This window comes from Archocentrus centrarchus, unplaced genomic scaffold (assembly GCF_007364275.1).
Source record: "Archocentrus centrarchus isolate MPI-CPG fArcCen1 unplaced genomic scaffold, fArcCen1 scaffold_50_ctg1, whole genome shotgun sequence".
Classification (NCBI taxonomy): domain Eukaryota; kingdom Metazoa; phylum Chordata; class Actinopteri; order Cichliformes; family Cichlidae; genus Archocentrus; species Archocentrus centrarchus.
In genome coordinates, this window is record NW_022060273.1 from 1,485,301 (window position 1) to 1,510,526 (window position 25,226).

Below are 25,226 nucleotides of genomic sequence, written 5' to 3' on the forward strand. Positions count from 1 at the left end.
GACTCTGGCTTCCTACTACAGCCCAAAGACATGCTATTTGTATTATAAGTTGTGCATAGGTCTGACTGGCTGTCTGTCTCTATGTTAGCTCTGAGACAGACTGGCCACCACTTGCCATATGGCAGCTGGAATGCGCTCCAGCCCCTTCACGACCCTCAGTTAATTGGATGGATGGATGGATGGATGGATGGATGGATGGATGGAGAGAGGGAGGGAGGGAATTTTATTTGTGAAGAAATTCATGAAGTCATTACTAGTTAAGGTTAAAGGAATACACTGACTCTTTGTCAGCCTGGCTACAGTGCTGAAAACAAACCTGTGGTTCTTATTTTTCTTGACTCACTGGTGAATAGTAAGATGTCCTACCTTTACAGAGGGCTTTTTTTTTTTTATAGTGCAACAAATTCTTTTTCCAGGCTAAATGAAGATCTTCTAAATTAGTGAGACTGAGACTCCAGCTTACGAGAGTCTACCACGGAGTCAGGCACTTCTGATTTGAGACTTTCTTTGGCAAAGTCATATGCAGTGAGGATGTAACACTAATTGACCTCTGTGGGAGTAGAATTTAGGTAGCTGCTCAGCACTGTGTTGGCACATGGCATTAAAGATAACAGTGGAGGCATTATATCCTTAAATTTAGTTACAGCTCTTTCAGAAAGGGATAAGATAAGATAAGATAAGATAAGATAAGATAGTGTTTATTTGTCACATGCGCAGTTATACACAGTACAATGCACAGTGAAATGTATTTTGTACCTGCAACCATATATACACACATATAAATAAGAGGAATAAAAATAAAAATTAGTAATTCACACTATACACTATACTCTATATACTATACACTCTACATGCTTTACATGGAATTATAGAATGTTATAATATTTACATTGTGCAATAATGGTCCAGTTAGGGCTCAGAGTTGAGCAGACGGATGGCTTGTGGGTAAAAACTCTTCTTCAACCTTTCAGTCTTAGTCCTCAGGCAGCGGTAACGCCGGCCTGATGGGAGCAGGGAGAAGAGAGAGTGTCCGGGGTGGCTGGGCTGTTTTAGGATCTTCATGGCCCTCAGCCTGCACTGCTTGGTGTAAATGTCCTGCAGGTTGGGGAGGGTGGTTCTGATGGTCCGTTCAGCTGAACGAACCACCCTTTTTAGGGCCATGAAGTCCTGCTTAGTGCAGTTTCCCATGCAGTTGGTGATGCTCCCATGCATGATGCTCTCGATGGTGCAGGTGTAAAAGTTCCTGAGCACCTTGAGTGGGAGCTTGAAGTCTCTCAGCCACCTGAGGAGGTAGAGACGCTGTCTGGCCTTCTTCACAGTACTGTTAATGTAATGAGGGTGGTTAATGTAATGGTTAATGTAATGAGGGTACTGAACGCCCAGAAGACAGTGGAGATTATAGTGGACTATAAAAAGAGGGTTTTCAAGAGATACTGTTAAATGTTCAGTTTCTTTGCCATATGTCAGAACAAGATCTAGAGTGTGATTAAAGTGCTGGGTGGGCTTGTTTACATTTTGAGACAAGCCAATAATAATAACAGATTAAATGCAGTGTTGAGGCTGTCATTTTGAGCATCTACATGGATTTTAAAATCATGCAGTATAATTATTTTATCTGAACTAAAACTAAATCAGATCAAAAGTCTGAGAAATCAGAGAGAAGGGTGAGGTGGATGATAGATACATCTGACACCTGTCTTCTGGTCTGCAGCTTTGCTGAGCTCCATGTAACAACTCTTAGTTTTCTATTTGCTGCAGGTTTTGGCTAGAGTTGCCCACCAGCTCACAGCAGGTCTCTAGACTAGAAGAAGCACTACCATTACCTGCTGTAGTCCAAGGTGGTCCAGTTCAGAGTTTTTGACTCTGGGACAAGAAACTCACTGGGAAAGGTGCTAATTGATTTTGATAACTGCTATTGCAGCCGTTTGGCCAGCTGGTAGGAAAAAAACATGAAAGGAAATGCTAGGACTAACCCACTTTCAAAATTATAATGAAGGGACAGCATTTTAGTAAATCATTCGCAGATGCATAGTTCTCTTGCCTGGATTAATATACCTGGTTGGCCTGAATATCATCTATATTCTGCTTTTAGCTTCCAGATTGATAGACCTGGGATTTGGCAGTGTACTGAAAATAAAGAATTGCACTTTATCACCCCCCACAGTCACTCATGTATATTCCAGTTGACAGTGGAATGTTTTGAACCTGTCCAAACATTGTCTCAGAGAGGGGTAAGGAACCGCCCGTGTAAAATACAGACCCAGCATATGTAGTTGGAATTTGTGCTGTTTAGTATCTAAAATGACAGGTTAATATTGGCCTTCAAAAAATGCCACTTACTCATCTACCTCTGCCTGTGTGATGATGAAATAGTGTCTGACCAGAGAAATCACTTCAGCATTGCTGCCATAAAACCAGGAAAATCTGGAAACCATAAGGAGCTGATGATCTGGGTGAAATTGTTTTATTATTGTGGCAAAGCAAAGTATTATCAGAGTTTAAGTATCCCACTGCGTTTATGGGGTTTATCTGCAATGACAAAAAATATTTTACATCAAAATGGTTCAAGATAAATATAATGAGTGTAGGCAAACTGTTAACAGATTCACTCAGAATATGTTGGCATTCATATTTGAACAACCCCCCCCCCCATCATTGTACGTTACATAGTGTTTGTGTAGATCATTGTATGAGTATGTGTGTGTAGTGGCTGCAGCTTTTGTCAGGCTGTTTCTGCACTGTGTTTCTGGGCTGACAGCCAAGTGGATGCAGTCCGCCAGGAAGAGAGGACTGTGTGGGGCTCTCTCTGTCTCTTGCTGTGTAGTATGTATGAATGGGTGCTCTGATGGGTAGAAGAAACAACACATTCTCTCTTCATACTCATTTTGCTGCCACATCTTATGAATGTGGCTCTTTGATAGCTGAGTTTTGTGTGTGTGTGTGTGTGTGTTTGTTTGTTTGTGCCTTTTGGTCTGCAGCAGTGAATTTGATGAGGTCCCCCTTCTGCTATTGTAGGTAACAGTGGGCGCCTTGCTTTGTATCTCTCTTTGTGTTTCTTCACAATTTTAGATGCCATTGTAATATGCTGCTGTTTTCTATCAAGAATCCTCTGTTTCTGTTTATGAGCATGTTAGAGTAAAAAAAAAAAAAAAAAAATATATATATATATATATATATATATATATATATATAGGGTGAACAGCATAGCTGCATAATGTACAATGTGTTCTTGAGTTTTGTATTTGTGAAAGTGAAAAATTCAAACATGTAATGTCTTTAGTGTACTTGTAGTCAGGGATCTAGCCAGAAAAAAAATTCACAGCCTAGCATTATCAGATAACCAAGTGGGGGCGGGCCCCCCTCGGGTATCGGACGACCACTTTCTAGTCCTAATAGCCATGCCCACTTCCTAATTGTACTGATAGCAATCAGTTCTGATAGCAAACTAGTGAAATTCTCAGCTCAGCGCAACAGTACCTCAGCCTGGTGCAGTGATCAACCGCTGGCTACAGCCCTGCTAGTGCCAGTCTCAAGCCCAGATAAATGTATAGGGTTGCATCATGAAGGTCATCTGAATTAAATCTTCATTTATTTGTTTTTGGTTCTTTTGAGTCTTTATAGGCACTGATTTTTCTGACTCATGCCAAGGCAATATTTATTATTTGTTTGTATTATTTTTCAGCTGTTTGTCCTATATGAGACGTGGTTCTGATTCAGTATTATTGCTGTTGGTCATGGTCATGGTCATGTTCTGCAGTGCAAACCATTATTTCTTTTCAATGGACTTAAGATCCAAATTCTCCTAAAGTTCTTCCCTTCATGAAGATGGTCTTCAGTGCCCTGAGTCATTTACCTCATTCTCTCCAGTTACACTAAATGACTTAGTTACAGTAATGTTACAATAATAGTTTATTCTTCCCTGGGCTTTGCTTCACATATAAAATCTAACTCATGTCGCTGTTTATTTAATTTAAGGACTATTTCTAAGCTATAATGTCCTCTGCTGAACTGGAGAAATTAGTTAATATATTTGTGTCATTGTGCCTAGATTACTGTATGCTCTGCTTACCGGCTTAGATAAATCATTTCTTTCATTCCTCTATATAAAATGTCCAGACTATTTATCTCAATTTTTTTGTTAAATGGGGGGTGGTGGCCTAGAGGATAAGAAGAGGGTTCATCACTGAGAGGACACTGGTTCGAATCCTTGGACTGGCACAACTGTGGGAGCTGTTAGCTGTTCTTCATACAAGATTTTTTATTTTTTTGCTATCAACTGTGCTTTTCACTGCTTTTTACTTTGTGGCTTCATGCCTATAAATAAGCTTTATTACTTCTTGTGCTGCCATAATCAGAGCCTCTGTGCTGTACTTTACGCTAGCCTTTTCTAGCTGGTAGGATTTCTTGATGTTAGCCACTTCCTCTATCTGTTGATGGTACACCCCATGCAGGGGTCTTGGTCACCCATGATAGTTCCTATTCCTTTTCCTCATCACTGTATGTCTTCAGCTGCCTGAGGCACTCTTGTAGCAGTTCAGCTTGTGGGGCCAACTTCCTGATGTATTTTTGATGCTACAAATTTTCTCCGGAATTGTGGCTCCAATACTCACTAATCCTCACCCTCTATCTGTTGTTTGTAGAGCCTCGGGGTGCTGGATTTTGGGTTGGAGCCTCTTTGCATTGTGAGGAGTGTTTGTGCCTTGACACCAGTGGAATCTATGTCTGCCTGTGGCCAGCATCTTATTCCAGCTGTGTATCTGATCACTGGTAGCATATACTATTGCAAAAGTATTTTGTCTGCATGAACACGTATATGAACTTGAGTTACACATTCTTCCAGAAGCCCATTTGTGAGGTCAGGCACTGATGTTGGGCAAGAAGGCCTGGCTCACAGTCTCTGCTCTAATTCATCCCAAAGGTGTTCTATCAGGCTGAGGTCAGGACTCTGTGCAGGCCAGTCAAATTCTTCCACACCAAACTAGCTCATCCATGTCTTTATGGAGCTGCTTTGACATCTTGGAACAGGAAGGGGCCATCCCCAAACTGTTCCCACAAAGTTGGGAGCATGAAATTGTCACAAATGTCTTGGTTTGCTGAAGGATTATGAGTTCCTTTCACTGGTACTAAGGGGTTGAACCCAACTCCTGAAAAACAATCCCACACCATAATTTCCACCAAAGTTTACACTTGGCACAGTGCAGTCAGACAACTACTGTTCTGGCAACCGCCAAACCCAGACTCATCCATCAGATTGTCAGATAGAGAAGCGTGATTTATCACTTAGCAATGTAAGGCTTGGATACAGCTGCTAGGCCATGAAGCTTTCTATGCACTGTTCTTGAACTAATCTGAAGGCCACATGAAATTTGGAGGTCTATAGCGATTGACTCTGCAGAAAGTAGGTGACCTTTGTGCATTATTCGCGCCAGCATCCGCTGACCCTCCTCTGTTTTTTACTTGGCCTACCACTTCATGGCTGAGGCGCTGTCATTCCCAATCGCTGCCAGTTTGTTATAATACCACTAACCATTGACTTTGGAATATTTAGTAGTGAGGAAATTTCATGACAGGATTTGTTGTATAGTTGGCATTCTGTCATGTACCACGCTGGAATTAACTGAGCTCCTGAAGGCGACCCATTCTCTCTCCAAATTTTTGTAGAAGCCTTGTGCAAGTGCTTGATTTTATGCACCTGTGACCAGGGAAGTGTTTGGAACACTTGAATTCAATAATTTGAATGGGTGAATGAATACGTTGAGCAATATAGTGTATGCCTTGATAACTCATGTCATGTTATGAGCTGGCTTCTCAGCATCTATCTTATTATCTGGAGGCATTTAGCTGTGGCTGACCTTCTTGCATCTTCATCATGGTTCCATTGGACTGTGGGATTCCCAGGTAGTTGTAGCTATTGTTTTGACCATGTCTACATGCCTAAATACATCAAGCTACTGCCATGTGATTGCCATGGGGTAACTGTAACTCAAGAGGCAAAGTAGGTGATCTACTCTGAAGGTTGTTGGTTTGATTCTGGGCTGCTCCAGACTGGACATGATACTAAACCCCAAGTTTCTTTTTGATGGGTTCATCGGAGTGTGAATGTTGGATAGAAAGCATTTAGATGTAGAAAAAGTTCTTGTGTTAATGGGTCAGTGAGGCATGTTGTATAAAGCAGACTAGAAAAATGCTATAGAAGAACCAGTCTATTTACTAAGATTACATATTTGCATTAATGAGCTGCTGTTATCAATACCTATTAGCTCTGTTCTTGTGTTCTTCTATGGACACCCTTTTGCTCTGTGGCAGCATAACTTAAATATTTTATTTCAAGACATGCCTCAGCCAGCGTTGGGGTCATTAATCAAAAAAGCAAGGATGCATTTTTTTTAAAGTAATTCAATGTTGCTTCCTATAAAGTTATTCAGCTTTTTTATCCAGAAAAGCTGGGCCTGAGAACAAGCAATTAAAATGTTAAACTAATGTTGGATTTAAAATGTAATTTCTCAATAATGCCCATTTCAGTAGTTTGCACAATGGTCATTAATAAGAAAAACACAGATTTTTCTTTTATAATATGAACAGCTTGCGCATTTTAATTAAAATATACTGTAATGTGACTGTATTGTTATAAAACATAAGCAGTCTGTTGTCAATCAAAACTCTGCACAATTGCTGGAAATCAGGATTGATTCAATTCTCTTCTACTGTCAGTTCAATGTAGCTCTCAGGGCCACTGACTTTCTAGCTGACAGCTTTGCAGCTTTTTTGTACATTCTGGTGTTGTGACAGCTTTCTGTGTGGGTCATGAGGGATGAAGACTTACTGATGACATACTGTCTTGAGTGTAGCATAAAAGCATGTATTGAATTAACTGCTTTTCTTATCATGCAAACCCTCAGTGAAAGTGACCTCAGTTCATCAGACCGAAGGATGTTCCAGTACCAGAAAATTGAAGATTTCCCTTATTTATTGACGTGAGCTGTTTAAATCAGCAGAAAGCAGCCCACGTACGCTGAAAAAAGTCTTCTACATGTGCACTGATTTTGTTAGTTAGAGCCAAATTGCTTGATTATTTTACTAGCATGCTTTCATGGCTCAAGCTTTGAGTAACAGCTGTTTGGGGAATAGATGGAATGTGGGGCCAGCAGGAAGCCAGTCCTTCTGCTGAGAGGAGAAAAAAATTGAGTCTTTGCATCATTTTCAGCAGGACTCTCAGTGTTGCAATGTCAATGTAAGATCAGCAGTAAAGAATATAAAATTTCCCTTTTAACTTCACTCATTCTTATACTCTGTATTTAAGAGATTATTATTGTAGGTGTTACATCCCACGGGCCTAGGGGACAAGGGAGCAACATACACTTTAAAAAGAGGAAAACACCACACAGCTAAAACCAGCCCAACACTCTCCAAACTGGAGACGCTACCTGTCCCAGTAAGGGGCTAAAAGCGAGAATAGCACTAAACGGACACAACACTCAAAGAAAACCCATTTCTCCGGATCCCCGGACCACGTCTGTTGTCGGCCAACACATAAGCCACCCTCCCACCGGGAGTAATGCAACCCTCACATGTCCGCTGCACCTGGCCCTCACCACGCTTTTTCCTCTCTCCCTTTCCACGTCTCGCATCCACCTCTTTATACCAGGTGTCCTTAATCGGAAGTGGACACACCTTGCGTTTGGCCCAGGCTGGGGAGAGAGAGAGAGAGTGAGACTGCGATCCCACGCACACCAACACAACACGGCACGCAGCCGTAACAGTAGGGTCTTTACCTTACAATACAAAGTACCTTGAGGTGACTGTTGGGATTTGGTGCTACATAAATAAAATTGAATTGAATTGAATTGAATTGAATTGAACTGAAGTTAGGCAGGCTCAAAAGGCTCAAAGGGCCTTTGGGGAAGGGCAGGCAGAGGTAGCGCTCAGATGTGTCCATGCATCCTTAAACACATGGAAGTTGTCATTGGATAGATTTTGGAACTAGAAGTTCACCCCAGAAAAAAATCCAATAAATTGTAAGTGGACGTGTGGTAGATGCATATTCTCCAACCTTCTGAAACCACAAAATGTCCACACCATTTTAGAGGCATGAATTTTGCCTAGGTCATGAAATATTAAGAAGAAGGTATCTCTGCTGCTTGCCAGTAGTGATTTCTTAATAATATAATTCATTAGGCACCTGTATTTCTTTCATTGCTTTGTTTCAGAACATCTTTGTTTTCAAGGCATCTTTTTCAGTTTGGACACAAGCAGAAAATCTCCAGTATGCACAGGACAGCTTTGCATATGAGCATGGCCATTCTCTGGTTATGGTTTTGGCATCAGTTTGCCTTGGAAAATTTGGACTCATCTGATTTTGGTTTGGACTCATGAAAACAGGCTTTAGAAGAGACACGAGTCCAATGAGACAAAATGGACTTATGGAAAAATATCCTTAGCGCTGCCACTGGCAGGGTGGCTGCGCCACAAACTGTCTGGAACTTCTGGCAGTTCATGTGTTGCTAAAACATTTCCTCCCTTGGCTGAGAGGTGATCATGTTTTAGTGAGGTGAGAAAATACATCAACAGACAAGGGGGACTGAGGTCCCCCAGGTTACACACACTGGCGCACACACACTGGCACACAGACTGACCGTCTGGAGCAGTGTTCACCTGCAGTCCTTGAAAGTGACTTATGTAACATGAATTGGGGCAACCCATTGTAAGGAGATTGGAGACTTCACCCTGAGGTGGTGAAGCAGATCTGGCAGCAGTTCGGTCAGGTGACAGTGGAGAATGCATGGTGCCCCCTATTTTTCTCCCTGCACAATCAGAGAGCCACACTGAGGTGGATGCGTTGGCTCATGAGTAGCCGAAGACATTCCTTCACGCATTGCTCCTGATTCCCAGTGGACCTTATACCCCCAACTCTGGCCAGAGTGAGGGAAAGTAGTCACGCTATGATCCTGGTAGCCCCATGCTGTACATGACAGCTGGCAGAGGGTTTTTTTTTATTGCTGCTACACAGAGACCTGTTGTCTCAGGCACAGGGGAAAATATCCCATCCCCAGTCCATGAGTGATTCACTTGAGCACAGATGTGCTTCCTAATAGTATTATTGACACTGTTAAGCACACTAGACCGTCATCTACCAGGGTGCTTGGGGTGGCTGTGGATCAGGAGGTAGAGCAGGTCATTTACTAATTGGAAGGTTGGTGGTTCAATTCCTGGCTGCTCTGGTCTATATGCCAATGCGTCCTTGGGCAAGATACTGAACCCCAAGTTGCTCTCCGATGCAACTGTCGGACTGTTAATGTGTGTGAATAGTAAGCACTTAGCTGTAGAAGGAAGTGCTTGTATGAATGGGTAAATTCAAACATGTTGTATAAAGGGCTTTGAATGCTCAGCTAGAGCAGAAAAGTGCTATATAAGAACCAGGGCTGCAACGATTCCTCGAGTAACTCGAATAATTCGATTCAGTGCTTCGTTAAAACTCTGCAGCGCTCAGGTGTCTCCATGTAAGTCACTCCACTTCAGCTGTAGCTACCAGAATGGATCGCTAAAGCCACAGTTTGCTAGAGGGTGCTGCCATTAGCACCACAGACAAATGTGTGTATATGTCTGTGATTAGCACTAACCATCGTTTGGTGCCGGAAGGACTCCCCCTCCCCCTCCCCCTCAGTACTGAGGGGCTCTGTCAAAATATTTTTTATGCTTTAATCAATGATTAGCCACTAAAAATAGACCTGCAATAGAAACATATTTAGGAGGGTGCTTGTGAATAATTTAAGCTCATGCAGCCCCCAGTTTTTCAACAAAAACACTGATAACACAACAGCAGCAGCTGCTTTATATGCAGTCTGAACACGTGTTGAAGCACAAAGAGGCGGAGCCATTATTGAGACGGTGAGCCCAGGTGGAGTGAAAGGAAATGTTTTTCTAACGTCCACAGCAGTAGCGCTTGTTCATGTAACCACCATTAAAACCTTTACAGGGAAACAGCTGGAGGTCCTTCATCAACCACCTGATCAGCAAGTGTCAGCGTGAAGAAAAGAGAACTTTGTAGCTGCTCCATCCACTACTGTTTGTTTCACAGAGCAAAAACTATGTACGGAAATTAAATTAATCAGTGGAATAATTGACAGAATACTTGATTACTAAAACAATCGATAGTTGCAGCCCTAATAAGAACTAGTCTATTTGCCATTTGAAAACTCTTGGTTAGAATCACAGGCCATTGCATTTCAGTGCTGTGTGGCAGTGCTGCTGTCATTTCTTGCTGTCAGGCTTTGATTGAAAAAGGGTAACACCTTCTCAAACATCAAAGTGTATTTCACATCTGTTTCAGTGTGATATATTGGTTTGGAGGGGAAGACCAGCATCTCTGATATGCTTTTTCCTAAACAGTGCACAAAGTAAATTACCCACATCCCACATCTGGGGTGGCTTTAGCTCAGTAGGTAGAGCAGGTCACCTACTGATCGGAAGGTCAGTGGTTCGATTCCTGGCTACTCCGGGCTACATGCCAATGTATCCTTGGGCAAGATACTTAACCCCAAGTTGCTCTCCGACCGTCCCGTCGGAGTATGAATGTGTGTGAATGTTAGCTAATTAAAAAAAAAAGCACTTAGCTTAGTAAACATGGAAGTGCTTGTATGAATGGGAGTGCATGGGTGAATGTAAAACGTGTTGTATAAGCGCTTTGAGTGCTCATACTGAGTAGAAAAGTGCTATATAAGAACTAGTCCACATCTAGGCCACTAACCCCATCATTGGACCTTCCCACAGTATTACCTCTCCTTTCCTCTCCCTGGTTTGAACACGTGACCAATTATTTGTTTCCCAAATATGGGAAAGCCTGTGTCTAAACAGTGTCTTTCCTACTGTCTTGAGCTATAGCCCTGGCTTGTACTGGCAGGAGTCTTCAGCCTCTTGGTGGCCTGCGGGCACATTCTACCAGGGGTCTGGCAACGTCATGGGCTCTCTTTAAGGGAATTAAAGGGGCACACAGCTGTTTGCTGGGCCTTTCCCCACACATTTGCAAGGTTTTACAAGTTAAAAAGTTAAAATGCCTAACCTGGCACATTTAGTCCTCAGTGGGCTACTGGGGACAGTTTTCAGTTCTGAAGAGGTCACGCAGGAGGGATTCTCACAGTGAGAAAGTCACTCATGCTAATCAGAGAACCAGGTTACATCCATAACCTTAAGTTGAATATACAGTAGTTAAGGCAATCAGTCTATGTCACTTTACTGAAAAGCAATATTGACTAGTTACCAGTCACACAGGTGATATGAATTTTTTGCTGAGTAAATGAAACCCTGCTAAAAATTGTTAAAAATAAATTTTTGTTACAATCCTGGTGATTTATCTCTGAGGGAACACAGAAACTTCAAACTGCCTGTCTCCTGGAATCTTTTCCATGCTCTTGAAACTATGCTAGGAGACACAGCAAACCTTCTGACAATGGCATGTATTAATGTGCCATCCTGGAGAAGTTGGATTACCTGTGCAACCTCTGTAGGGTCCAGGTATTGCCTCATGCTACCAGTAATGACACTGACCCTAGCCAAATGCAAAACTAGTTTAAAAAAAAAGAGTACGAAAAGATGAGGAAGGAAAAGACATTTGGGGTGGCTGTAGCTCAGGAGGTAGAGCAGGTCATCTACTGATCAGAAGGTTGGTGGTTTGATTCCTAGCTGCTCTAGTGGTCATGCTGTAATGTGCATGTCAAAGTACCCATGCGCAAGATACTGAATCCCAAGTTCCTCTCTGATGTGTTCATTGAAGTGTGAATGTTAGAAAGCACATAGCTATGGAAAAAAGTGCTTGTATAAAAGGGTGAATGAGACATGTTTTATAAAGCACTTTAAGTGCTCGAGTAAAAAGCGCTATATAAGAGCGAGTACATTTACCATCAGTATAGATTTCAAGCATTATTTTTTCCTATTAAGATCTTATGTGTTTTCACAGTTTTCATTACATTTTTTTTGAGCAGTGTACAATGCAAAAACATTGATTTCAGTTATGGGTTCATTTCAGTGACTTTATCTTGCATCTGTCTCTGACATTTTAGCCTATCAGATTTAGACCTACCAGTTTGTCCCATTTCAGCCAAAGCCAATTCCAGCATGCACTTACCTGTGTGAACAACTCATTCCTTGTCATAGTCCCTCAAACTCAAACTCTCACATTAGCCTGTGTACAAAAATGAGTAACGGGGTTGTGTTGCAGACAGCTGGCTAAAGTAAGGCCCATTCTCCTTGAGCAACAATTTGTAACTTTAATTCATGCTTTTATTATTTCCTGTTTAGAATATTGTAATGCTGTTTTTTCTGGATTTAGCCAGTCGTCCATAAAGCATCTCCAGCTGGTTCAGAACACTGCTGCTCGGCTACTAAAAAGAGAGAACATATTACCCCTGTAGCATATTACCCATGGCTCTGCTCTTTTTTATCTCTCTGAGCTACTTGACCCATATACTCTGACTCGTTTGCTCAGGTCAGCTGACCAACTACTCCTGAGAATACCTAGGTCAAAACTCAAACTCAGAGGAGACAGAGCTTTCAGTATTGCTGCTCCTAAACTGTGGAATGACCTTCCATCATATATTTTGTATTTTGTGTTTTATGTGAATGAGTAATTGTAATGTCTGTACAGCACTTTGTTACAGTTCCTGTGTTTAAAGTGCTCTAAAAATGTAATAAAGTAAAGTAAAGCAGACATCACAGCTCTTGACCAGAGCTAAGGAGAACGAGTCGAAATTGTCTGCCTTGGTTTTCAACTGAACCTCAAGATTTTCCACAGTGTCTTCAGTCTGTCTTGTTATGGTTTACCTGCCTGGAGAGTCCACCGAACACGCTTAAACATCAGAGAATGAATTACTGGGTTTTTTTTTGCAATTTTGTGGGAAATCACAAAGCTAGTCTTGACTGTTCATCCCTTGGGAACAAGTCCTTGCTGCTCCTTGTTGCTGTTGAACCTTGCTAGCAAAGGTTCCTGCTCTGTATCAGTTCTTGTATTTCTCTGCATGTTTAGCCATGTAATGGCAATTCTCACTGTAATCCTTAAACACAGCAATCTGCTCTCCACAAACTAAACACACAGCATTACTTTTGACTTCAGTAAATAAATACTTAGAAGTCCATGTCTTAAAACAATCTACATTCATCTTTCAAGGCTAGCAACTTCACATCTCTCATAAATGTCAGTTCCAACACATTTACGTGAAGCTGCATTCGCTTGATCACATGCATGAACGTATAAAAAAAAAAAAAGCAGTCAAATTCAAAATAAAAGCAGCAACGCTATATTGTCATTTCCCACAAAATTGCAAGAAACATTAAGACAGGGGAGTGTATCAAAGAGTGTGTGGTGGCTGAAATGGGTACAGATTGCATGGTGTATAGTTATTTATGTTATAACCTATCAGTTATTGTGGACCAGAAATATGTGGGGCTTTAATCTTAACATTCGGGGTGAGGAATCGGTGAAGAGCTACCAGAGAGCCAAACCTTTGGGTCCTGCACACACAGCTTTGAGCAATCTACCCACATCAATTACATGTTCTTTCTGACATCATCTTCCTTTGACCTTCCAAGTAAGTGAACTCTTACGATCACAGCCATATCTGGCACAAAATAGGTCATGATATTTTTCAGAGTTTAATAATGGTGTTCTTTCTAATAAAATGGCTGCTGCAGTCCTTAGTAAGTCATGTTTGTATAAACATGATCCATATCTTTGTATGATTAATTTAATTACATCCCAGATAATATTGGAAATTAAAACAAAATTTCAATCTTGTTCAGTCTCCATACCATGTATAGCATGCAGCGTAAATACATCCTTGCCCGTTGATATTCATAGTTCAATTTCTGACACACTTAAAGCAATCTCTTATCTCTTTCTGTATGCAACTGACATAATTCTATGTAGTTTAGAGTTCAAGGCTTCAATTACAGTCCTCTGCCTCTTCACCTGTGTGCTGTTTCCTTGAGAACAGCTCCTTTATGCTTGTAGATGAGATTGAAGCCATTGTATTATATTATACTGATTTAAAAAATTCCACTGTCCAGGTCCTGTGAGACCTTTAGTTCAGTTGCTGAAGTTCACATCTTAGCTTATGTTGACAAGGTGCATAGTCACATTCAAGTTAAACTAAGTTGAATGCATGCAATCGATGTAGACACTGCTTCTGTGCTGACCTTATTTTACTCAAATTCAATATTCAATATTTGTTGTTAATCTTGGATAAAGAAATGTAGGCTACGGGCAGTGAGCTTGGCTTTGGCCAATTCCTGCATTGTACATAACTTGATGTGCTATCCAGTTCCTTATGGTAACTGTACTTCCTTGGTCACTGTCATGGGTAGGCTTGACTAATGTATGCTCATCTGGAGAGTTTTCTGCCAGCTGCATATTTACTGTTGTGAAAAGGTCCCAAACCATATTCTTTCCTTCAATCTAACCATAAAAGTATTTTTTTAACCTCTTTTCACACAGTTTATACCCCACTCTACATTTCATCATTAGTCATTATTAATCTCTCCCTGTCATCCACAGCATGTCTTTTGTCCTGTCTCTCTCCCCTCAGCCCCCTCACAGCAGATGACCCCCCCCCTGAGCCTGGTTCTGCTGGAGGTTTCTTCCTGTTAAAGGGAGTTTTTCCTTCCCACTGTCGCCAAGTGCTGCTCATAGGGGGTCGTTTTGACTGTTGGGTTTCCTCTGTAATTAGGGTATATTGTAGGGTCTTTACCTACAATATAAAGCACCTTGAGGTGACTGTTTGCTGTGATTTGGTGCCATACAAATAAAATTGAATTGAATTGTTACTTCAGCAGGTTGATGAAGGATAAAATATTACACATTCACTTTTTGCATTTGCTTGTTTGACCCTTTGGAAACAAGAGGATGGGGCTTGATTTAATAGCTTAGATTAAATCTTACCCGTACTTTGGAAAATTAAATGTTAATTTTAAATTTCATAATACGTGTAATGAATTACCTTTTGTTTTTGCTTAAAAGGTTTAGGGTCTGTTTTGCCTTAAAACTGATAGTTAGGCTGAGTTATATTAAATATACTCTATAAAAAAGCTCAATGAACTTTTTTTTTTCCAAGTCAGCACAAAAACAAGCTGTAAGCTTACAGATAAGCTTTAAGTCTTGGGAGATAAAGATTCATGTCCATGTTTGTTTTATTAAAGGCAAAAAAGTAGTGTCAACAAGATTTTCAACTAATAATGCCCATGGGAAATCTGCTAGCAGGTTTGCTTTGTTTCTTATAAACTTAATGTAAATCAGATTTTCTCATGCTGGAAGAATTGACACTTTAAATTGTGGTATACAGTATAGAAATTTGATCAATAGAAAAACCCCTGAAAAGATGACTTTCTTAGAAAAACATCCCTGTAGACTTTACTTCATTGTAAAGAAAATGCAGGATGTACTACAGTACTGACTGATATAGCTTAAAGTCTTATTTCGTGATTGTTATGTTATTGTGTTGTAGCTGAACAGTTGAAATTCTCAGTACAAAGCTGCCTTAGACAACAAGTGTATCATAGAATTCAGGTAAACAAACTGCGGGCACAGAAAGAATGACAACTGAGATATAATTTATTATAAGATTACAATTGCTTTACTTCTCTAATTGTGATCAGATTTTTATGGCCTTTGTTGGGAATAAAAGTACATGTTGTAAAGGTGATTTTGGGGGTGGACTTGTGGGGCCGCAGAGAAGAGTGAGATGGTGGCTAGATGGAATCTAGCCACAGGTGGTCTGTAATTCTGCACTGTAATTGCCTGGCAAAGTGTATTATGGGTCTTCAGACCACTCATGCACTCTGTAGGGGTGGACAAGAGAAAGGGGTGAATGAGGCAGAAAAATAGGATGGATAACATGATGTCCCGTTGTGAGACAATTCTGCCAGACACTTACAATACGTCTGGGGAGTATTATTATTGTATGTGTTCAAAGAACACTTTCAGTGGAGGCTATTAAGCCAGACTAATGAAAATGATGGTAGCAAATGGATAGACAATCTCCTGTTCTGTTGAAATGTCATTGTGTTTTGAAGACAGGTGCAACAGACATTTTCTGCACTTTCAAAAGAGACGATGTTTTCATTCTGCAGCTTCACACCAGAAAAGCAGGCATCCTTTCACTTCTTGGCCATTTACAGCCTGGGAGTTTACAGAGCTCAAGGTCAGCAACAGGATGGAGCCTCTGCAGTAACTTGGTGTTCTTCAGTGTTCTGGGCCACGTTTTCTGTGCTGGCAGCATCTCACAGTAGTTCCTCTGTTTAGTTTCAAAGCCTTCTCACTTGCCCTTGTGTTTAACTGGAAAAGCTCATTAGAACTGGTCAATGTGAGGACGGACATTTTTAGTCAGCTGATCAGTCACTCTTGATAACAATTTGTTCTGATCTGTTTCACTCACAGTCATACCATGTGTGGTATTGTGTGGAGCTTATTGAAGTCACTGCTTAAGCTAAGTTTGAAACGGTGCCCTTTGAATTATGGTGCCATCTGGTTGCAGCTGTTGATGCTTTGTTTCTCTCTGAGCTTCTCAGATGATATTCTTTTTGATAGATATTGAAAATATTGGGTGGTTTGGATTTATGGCTCAATTATTAAAAGTAGCACCTCAGAAATCAAGAGATTAATCATCAAATCATCTTTGGCCTTCAAATTGGTGTGAGAGCTCTTTTTGAGCTGTTGTATTATTTTATAATCTTGTGATTTCTTAGATATACTTTAAGTGTGTGTGTGTGTGTGTGTGTGTGTGTTCATTTTATCTTATTTTGCCTATGTACAGCACTTTAATTAACTCTGTTGTTTTTTAAATGTGCTTTATAAATAAATTTGGATTGGATTGGAAATTAATATCTTGTGATACTAACAAAATGTTGCTGCACTGCGCCTGGTTACACAGGTTACCCACAAACCCAAGTTTTACAGCCTGAGACTTGTACCGCAGCATGAGTATCACTCCACTTCAGGTTTGAGCTTCTTTCATCAGTTAACCGTGAGCACAGTGTATGTTGTTCTCATGGATAAATTAATGCTCGTCTCCAAGAATCTTGAATCAATTTTGGATCTTCAGTTGATGCTTTGAAGCATCAGCTTTGAAGTGCATGTGGCCTCAACCTTAAAGGCCAGTTTGTGGTTAGCGTGGAATATTAGATAGTAAGAATACATTTCACTGAAATGTTTCAATTTGGGTTAAAAAAGAGATTAATAGGAAAATAAACGAACCCTTATTATAATACTGCATATATAATATTGCATGTCATGAAAGATTGAAAAATTGTTTATTCGCAAAAGCTCTGTATTATACAGATGTGTAAATTATGAACTGTAGTTCTAGAGTCCTTTTGTCGTTCACACCATCAAATTGTGTAAGAAAATGTAAGAAATATATATTTTTTTTAAAAGTGCAGCTTTCACCATTTTGGAAAACAAAAGTTATCTAGTTGATATCCTATGTTTTCATTAAAATAGATTCAGTTTAGGAAAAGGGTGGAGTTCCCTCTCCGGCTCAGGAATGAGTTCTTGCCCCCAAGTGGAGGAGTTTAAGTATCTCGGGGTCTTGTTCACGAGTGATGGGAGAAGGGAGCGGGAGATCGACAGACGGATCAGGGCTGCTTCTGCAGTGATGTGGACGCTGCACCGGTCCGTCGTGGTGAAGAGGGAGCTTAGTGTAAAAGCGAAGCTCTCGATTTACCGGTCGATCTACGTTCCTTCCCTCACCTATGGTCACGAGCTTTTGGTAGTGACCGAAAGAATAAGATCGCGAATACAAGCGGCAGAAATGAGTTTCCTTCGAAGGGTGGCTGGCCTCTCCCTTAGAGATAAGGTGAGGAGTGCAGCCATCCGGGAGGGGCTCAGAGTAGAGCCGCTGCTCCTCCACATCGAAGGGAGCCAGTTGAGGTGGCTCGGGCATCTGATTAGGATGCCCCCTGGCCGCCTCTTGGGTGAGGTGTTCCGGGCATGTCCCACCGGGAGGAGGCCCCGTGGTAGACCCAGGACACGCTGGGGAGATTATATCTCTTGGCTGGCATGGGAACGCCGTGGGGTCCCTCCAGATGAGCTGGAGGAGGTGGCTGGGGAGAGGGAAGCCTGGGCTTCTCTGCTTAGGCTCCTGCCCCCGTGACCCGGCCCCGGATAAGAAGAAAAGAATGGATGGATGGATGGATGGAGATTCAGTTTAGGTTTTGCAGAGCTTAGATACAAATTTATCAGCCATGAAAAAGTACAGGAACAGCATCAGTGAAGGTTACAAATGATCTTATGACCTCTGATGGTGAATTCATCTCTGTACTTGTCCTGCTAGACCTCAGTGCAGCATTGCTAAAAGACATGCTTTAAAAGTTACATAACAAAGTGTAATTAATAGTTATGTGAGTAATTAATTTAAAAATTAAATTTTCTGTCTTCATCTACAGATGCAATGGCTAATCCTTCTCCAGCAAAGAGCATGGGTGATCCTGGAATCACCCCTCTGTCTCCTTCACATACTCAGGTGATTCTTGCCAACATTTGATTTCTGTACCTTTTGTTACTACAGAACATGTAAAGTGCAATCTGTTGACACGTGTTCATCATTCTGGTAATCTGGTGTCGAAATACTTTGTCTGCATATTGTTTGATTGCTACAACACCTAGAATAGAATAGAATAGAATAGAAGGCCTTTCATTATATGGTCTGTACAATGACATCAGAAAGTCCTCCTTTTTCAGTGCAAACCCCCCCCCCACACACACACACACAAACACACACACACATACATATATATATATATATATATATATATATATATATATATATATATATATATATATATATATATATATATATATATATATATACATATATATATATATATATATATATATATATACACATACATATATATATATATATATATAAATATATATATATATATATATATATATATGTGTGTATATACACATACATATATATATATATATATATATATATATATATATATATATATATATATATATATATATATATATATGTGTATATACACATATATATATGTATGTGTATATACACATATACATAAACAGCTACAGCCACCCCAGGTGTTTCAGTTTCATTGTCCAACCCCTGTATATTGTGTTGTTTAAGTGTTCCCTTTATTTTTTTGAGCAGTATATATATATATATATATAAATAAAACACACACATGTACACAGTGCGTACGTATTGCACATTAAATGAGTATGGCATTGTATAGGGATGGTAGATATTGTACTGTATATGGGTAGTACATATTGCCCAGTATGAGTAATAATTAAGTGTTACATTATTGAGTCTGGCTTTGGAGGGTCATAATCTATTTAATCTACAACAGCAGCAAAGTGTCATGTAAAGACAGATTCTGGTCTGTCTGGATTTTATCCACCTCTTTGCTCATATATGTTACATAACAGCAATGAAATATCACAGCAGAATAACAAGTTTGAGCACAGCAGATAAAATACAGGTGAAAAATTCACTATGAAAATTGAAGGTCCTGCAGATAGTTAGGAATCTGTGATATTCCTTTACCACTTTGATTTTTTTTCTTATTTATTTATACACATTGATTCATTGTTTTGAACTGATCCAGTCTCACCCTATGCTGTCACATGTCCTAACCCCATCAAACTGTCTTTTTCTCTGTGTACAGCAGAATGACACAGACCAGGTACCGTCAGGGCCCTCCTTTATGGTGGTAGTTGCCATTGACTTTGGCACCACATCAAGCGGTTATGCTTATGCCTTCGCTAAGGAGCCAGAGTGCATTCACACTATGAGGTAGGCTGGACTGCAATGCAAACTGAGGTGGAATGTGGGGGTGGGTTGGTGCTTCAGCTCAGTGCTGCTACTTTGCTGACAGTGGCTCTACCCTCTTTGAATACAGTGTGACAGCTGTCTGTTGCATGATTAAATCATCCTAGAGTGATTCTAATGAATTAAAAATACCAAAACAAAAATGGAAAAAACATAAGGTAATGATTTTTTAGATCCTTTTTTTTTGATCATATTAAAAATTACATTACATTAAATTGTTACAAATGACACATACCAGGTACCATCAGGGCCCCCCTTTGTGATGGTAGTTGCCATTGACTTGGTTATTATAGTCAACCTACTGGTTAACTATAATAACCAGCCAGTAACTATATTAAGTTGATTGAGTTTAACTCAGACTAAAACTAGGTATGTAAAACATTTACTTTATTAAAAATATTATTAAAAAATTAAAATAGATTTGCTCAAACTTGTCAGCAAAATTTGATGAAGCAGTGGTGCATACGTTCATTGAGATGGCTATGTGTGCAAGGCTGTGAATAAAGAGTAGCTCTAACTGCAAAAATGAACCACAAGCTTTTATTAGTTAGGCTGAACCAGATATTCTGGCAGGCTGAGGTTTAATCCAGTGTACAGACTAAAGGTTATTAATGGGACATGTGTGACACAGAAAACTGGGGGAAATACACACACAAAGACAAGACAAGAATAGATACAGTGTATCACAAAAGTGAGTACACCCCTCACATGTCTACAGGTATTTAAGCATATCTTTTCATGGGACAACACTGACAAAATGACACTTTGACACAGTGAAAAATAGTCTGTGTGCAGCTTATATAACAGTCTTCATGGAGAGCAACAATTCATCTTTTAAGATCCTCAGAGAGTTCTTTGCCATGTTGGAACTTTCAGTGACCAGTGTGAGAGTGTGAGAGCTGTACTACAAAACTGAGCACACCTGCTCCCTATGCACACCTGAGACCTAATAACACTAAGGAGTCACATGACATTTTGGAGGGGAAATGACAAGCAGTGCTCAATTTGGACATTTACGGGTTCAATTCAATTCAATTCAGTTTTATTTATATAGCGCCAAATCACAACAAACAGTCGCCTCAAGGCGCTTTGTATTGTGGGTAAAGACCCTACAATAATACAGAGAAAACCCAACAGTCAAAACGACCCCCTATGAGCAAGCACTTGGTGACAGTGGGAAGGAAAAACTCCCTTTTAACAGGAAGAAACCTCCAGCAGAACCAGGCTCAGGGAGGGGCAGTCATCTGCCGCGACCGGTTGGGCTGAGGGGAGAGAAAAGACATGCTGTGGAAGAGAGCCAGAGATTAATATCAATTAATGATTAAATGCAGAGTGGAGTATAAACAAAGTAAATAAGGTGAATGAGAAACAGTACATTATGTGAACCCCCCAGCAGCCTAGGCCTATAGCAGCATAACTAAGGGATGATTCAGGGTCACCTGATCCAGCCCTAACTATAAGCTTTATCATAAAGGAAAGTTTTAAGCCTAATCTTAAAAATAGAGAGGGTGTCTGTCTCCCGAATCCAAGCTGGAAGCTGGTTCCACAGAAGAGGCGCCTGAAAGCTGAAGGCTCTGCCTCCCATTCTACTCTTAAGTATCCTAGAAACCACAAGTAAGCCAGCAGTCTGAGAGTGAAGTACTCTGTTGGGGTGATATGGTACTATGAGGTCTTTGAGATAAGATGGTGCCTGATTATTCAAGACCTTGTATGTGAGGAGAAGTATTTTAAATTCTATTCTAGATTTAACAGGGAGCCAATGAAGAGAAGCCAATATGGGAGAAATATGCTCTCTCTTTCTAGTCCCTGTCAGTACTCTAGCTGCAGCATTTTGGATCAGCTGAAGGCTTTTCAGGGAGCTTTTAGGACAGCCTGATAATAATGAATTACAATAATCCAGCCTAGAAGTAATAAATGCATGAATGAGCTTTTCAGCATCACTCTGAGAAAGGATGTTTCTAATTTTAGAAATATTGTGCAAATGCAAAAAAGCGGTCCTACATATTTGTTTAATATGTGCATTGAAGGACATATCCTGGTCAAAAATGACTCCAAGATTTCTCACAGTGTTACTGGAGGCCAAAGTAATGCCATCCAGAATAAGTATCTGGTTAGACACCATGTTTCTAAGATTTGTGGGGCCGAGAACAAGAATTTCAGTTTTATCTGAATTTAGAAGCAGGAAATTAGAGGTCATCCAGGCCTTAATGTCTTTAAGACATTCCTGCAGTTTAACTAATTGATGTGTGTCATCTGGCTTCATTGATAGATAAAGCTGAGTATCATCTGCATAACAATGAAAATTGATGCAGTGCTTTCTAATAATACTGCCTAAGGGAAGCATGTATAATGTAAATAGAATTGGTCCTAGCACAGAACCCTGTGGAACTCCATAATTAACCTTACTGTCTGAAGAAGACTCCCCATTTACATGAACAAATTGGAGTCTATGAGATAAATATGATTCAAACCACTGCAGTGCAGTACCTTTAATACCTATAGTATGCTCTAATCTCTGTAATAAAATGTTATGGTCAACAGTATCAAAAGCTGCACTGAGGTCCAACAGGACAAGAACAGAGATGAGTCCACTGTCAGAGGCTCTAAGAAGATCATTTGTAACCTTCACTAATGCTTTTTCTGTACTGTGATGAATTCTGAAACCTGACTGAAACTCTTCAAATAAACCGTTCCTCTGCAGATGATCAGTTAGCTGTTTTACAACTACTCTTTCAAGAATCTTTGAGAGAAAAGGAAGGTTGGAGATTGGCCTATAATTAGCTAAGACAGCTGGGTCAGTGATGGCTTTTTAAGCAGAGGTTTAATTACAGCCACCTTGAAGGTCTGTGGTACATAGCCAACTAATAAAGACTGATTGATCATTTTTAAGATTGAAGCATCAATAATTGGAAAGACTTCTTTGAACAGTCTAGTAGGAATGGGATCTAACAAACATGTTGCTGGTTTGGAGGAAGTAACTATTGAAGTTAACTCTGAAAGATCAACTGGAGCAAAAGAGTCTAAACAAATACCAGCAGTGCTGAAAGCAGCCGAACATGAAGAATAATCTTTGAGATGGTTATGAATAATTTTTTCTCTAATGTCTAAAATTTTATTTGTAAAGAAATCCATGAAGTCACTACTAGTTAACGTGAAAGGAATACTCGGCTCTACAGAGCTCTGACTCTTTGTCAGCCTGGCTACAGTGCTGAAAACAAACCTGGGATTGTTCTTATTTTCTTCAATTAATGATGAATAGTAAGATGTCCTAGCTTTACGGAGGGCTGTTTTATAGAGCAACAAACTCTTTTTCCAGGCTAAATGAGCATCTTCTAATTTAGTGAGACGCCATTCCCTCTCCAGCTTTCGGGTTATCTGCTTTAAGCTGTGCGTTTGTGAATTATACCATGGAGTCAGGCACTTCTGATTTGAAGCTTTCCTTTTCAGAGGAGCCACAGTATCCAAAGTCATACACAGTGAGGATGTAAAACTATTGACGAGATAATCGACCTCACTGGGAGCAGAGTTTAGGTAGCTGCTCTGCACTGTGTTGGCACATGGCACTGAAGAGCATAACAATGAAGGAATTAGATCCTTAAACTTAGTTACAGCACTTTCAGAAAGACTTCTACTGTAATAAAACTTGGGTGTAGTCTTTTAGGGGTGTACTCACTTTTGTTGCCACTGGTTTAGATATTAATGGCTGTATATTGAATTATTTTGAGGGAAGAATAAATTTACACTGTTATATAAGTAAATGGTAAATGGTAAATGGACTAGTTCTTATATAGCGCTTTTCTACTCAGTATGAGCACTCAAAGCGCTTATACAACATGTGCATTCACCCATGCACTCCCATTCATACAAGCACTTCCATTTTTATGAAGCTAAGTGCTTTTTTTTAATTAACTAACATTCACACGCATTCATACTCCGACAGAACGGTCGGAGAGCAACTTGGGGTTAAGTATCTTGCCCAAGGATACATTGGCATGTAGCCTGGAGTAGCCAGGATTCGAACCGCTGACCTTCCGGTCAGTAGGTGACCTGCTCAGTAGGTAGAGCAGGTGCACACAGACTACTTTTCATTGTGTCAAAGTGTCATTTTGTCAGTGTTGTCCCATGAAAAGATATACTTAAATATCTGCAGACATGTGACGGGTGTACTCACTTTTGTGATATACTGTACATCAGGCTATTTTTCAACGTAAAAGTTTAACCAGTTACACAAAGATTAAGTTCATGACAAACATTGAACACCAGGAGAAAACATAGTCTTGGTTCTGCCCATTGAAGTGAGAGTGTGTCTGCTTCTGGAGCAGCTCTGCACATGAGCAGTGCTTCAGTCTGTCTCTAATGGCTCTATTCATTACAGCACACAGTTGGATAGCATTGCCACTTAGCAATTCAATGCTAGTGAAAATCGCCATTAGTGAAAAATGATCCCCAGTCAGCTCAACACTGATATACTGCATACTGGCAATATTTCTGTATTGAACCAAAATGAATAAATGTGTTACAAGATGTTGTCTGTATCGAGTGTGATGCATATGATAGTGATTCACTACTGTAAAGGTTACAGATCACATGTTGTGTTGTGTTGTGATGCATGCTCTCATGTGAATAAAAATAGATGTATATGATAATTGTTCAGACAGTTTTCTGAGCAATATAAAAATGTTCTAAAACATTATTCTAACATTCTCTTATTAAAGACAGCATTTAAAGTCCCTCAGTCAGAGTAGCATCTTTTTAATATCATGACTTCATATTAGAAGGTTACAAATGTGGATACTGGACTGTCAGCTATGAAGGAAAACCATGTAAAACTAAAACAATGACATCCTTCATGTAGTCAGAGGAATTGTTTTGTTACTTTTGTTGCTTTCACAGAGTGTGATGATAGTAGGGAGGGAGCTTGTCTGGCTTATTCAATAATACCCCTAAAGCAGCTTGTGTTTAACACAAAAGCAGTAACTCTTTCTTTACAGCTCTTGAATTTTTCTGGACTTACTGATCTTATTGTCTTCAAGCAGCTGTAGACTATGGTTTCTCCTTAATTTGCTGGAGTTGTTCTTGCTATAATATGGATTACTACTAGTAGTAATAGTATTTAAATGGGCTTGTTGGCTATATGCGAACACTACCTTAGCACAGTGAAACTGAGTTAAACACACAGAAAGCAGTTCACTTTTGATGAGGCTAACTGGAAACAGTGGCTGCTTTTAGGAATCAAATATAAAACATGTTTTGGTTTGTTTACCACATAATTCTGTATGTGTTACCTAATAGGTTAATTTATTAGGTTAGTGGATTTTATTGAATACACAGAAGTAGAAAAAAGAGCAAAGGCCTTTGACTGTTGCCTTAAGAATTTCCTCG

General features: G+C 40.0%; 1 protein-coding gene across 5 annotated transcripts in view; it reads left to right on the plus strand.

Annotated features, from left to right (window-relative positions):
- Nucleotides 1-25,226, plus strand: part of hspa12a (heat shock protein 12A) — a 77,769-nt gene that overhangs the window by 17,365 nt on the left and 35,178 nt on the right. For 3 of the 5 annotated variants that reach the window (XM_030725230.1, XM_030725232.1, XM_030725234.1), the window contains exons 2-3: nucleotides 18,427-18,503; nucleotides 19,681-19,808. In XM_030725230.1, the coding sequence (XP_030581090.1) occupies nucleotides 18,427-18,503; nucleotides 19,681-19,808 (205 nt within the window). The remainder of the gene's footprint in view (nucleotides 1-18,426; nucleotides 18,504-19,680; nucleotides 19,809-25,226) is intronic. The other 2 variants (XM_030725231.1, XM_030725233.1) reach the window with 1 other exon arrangement.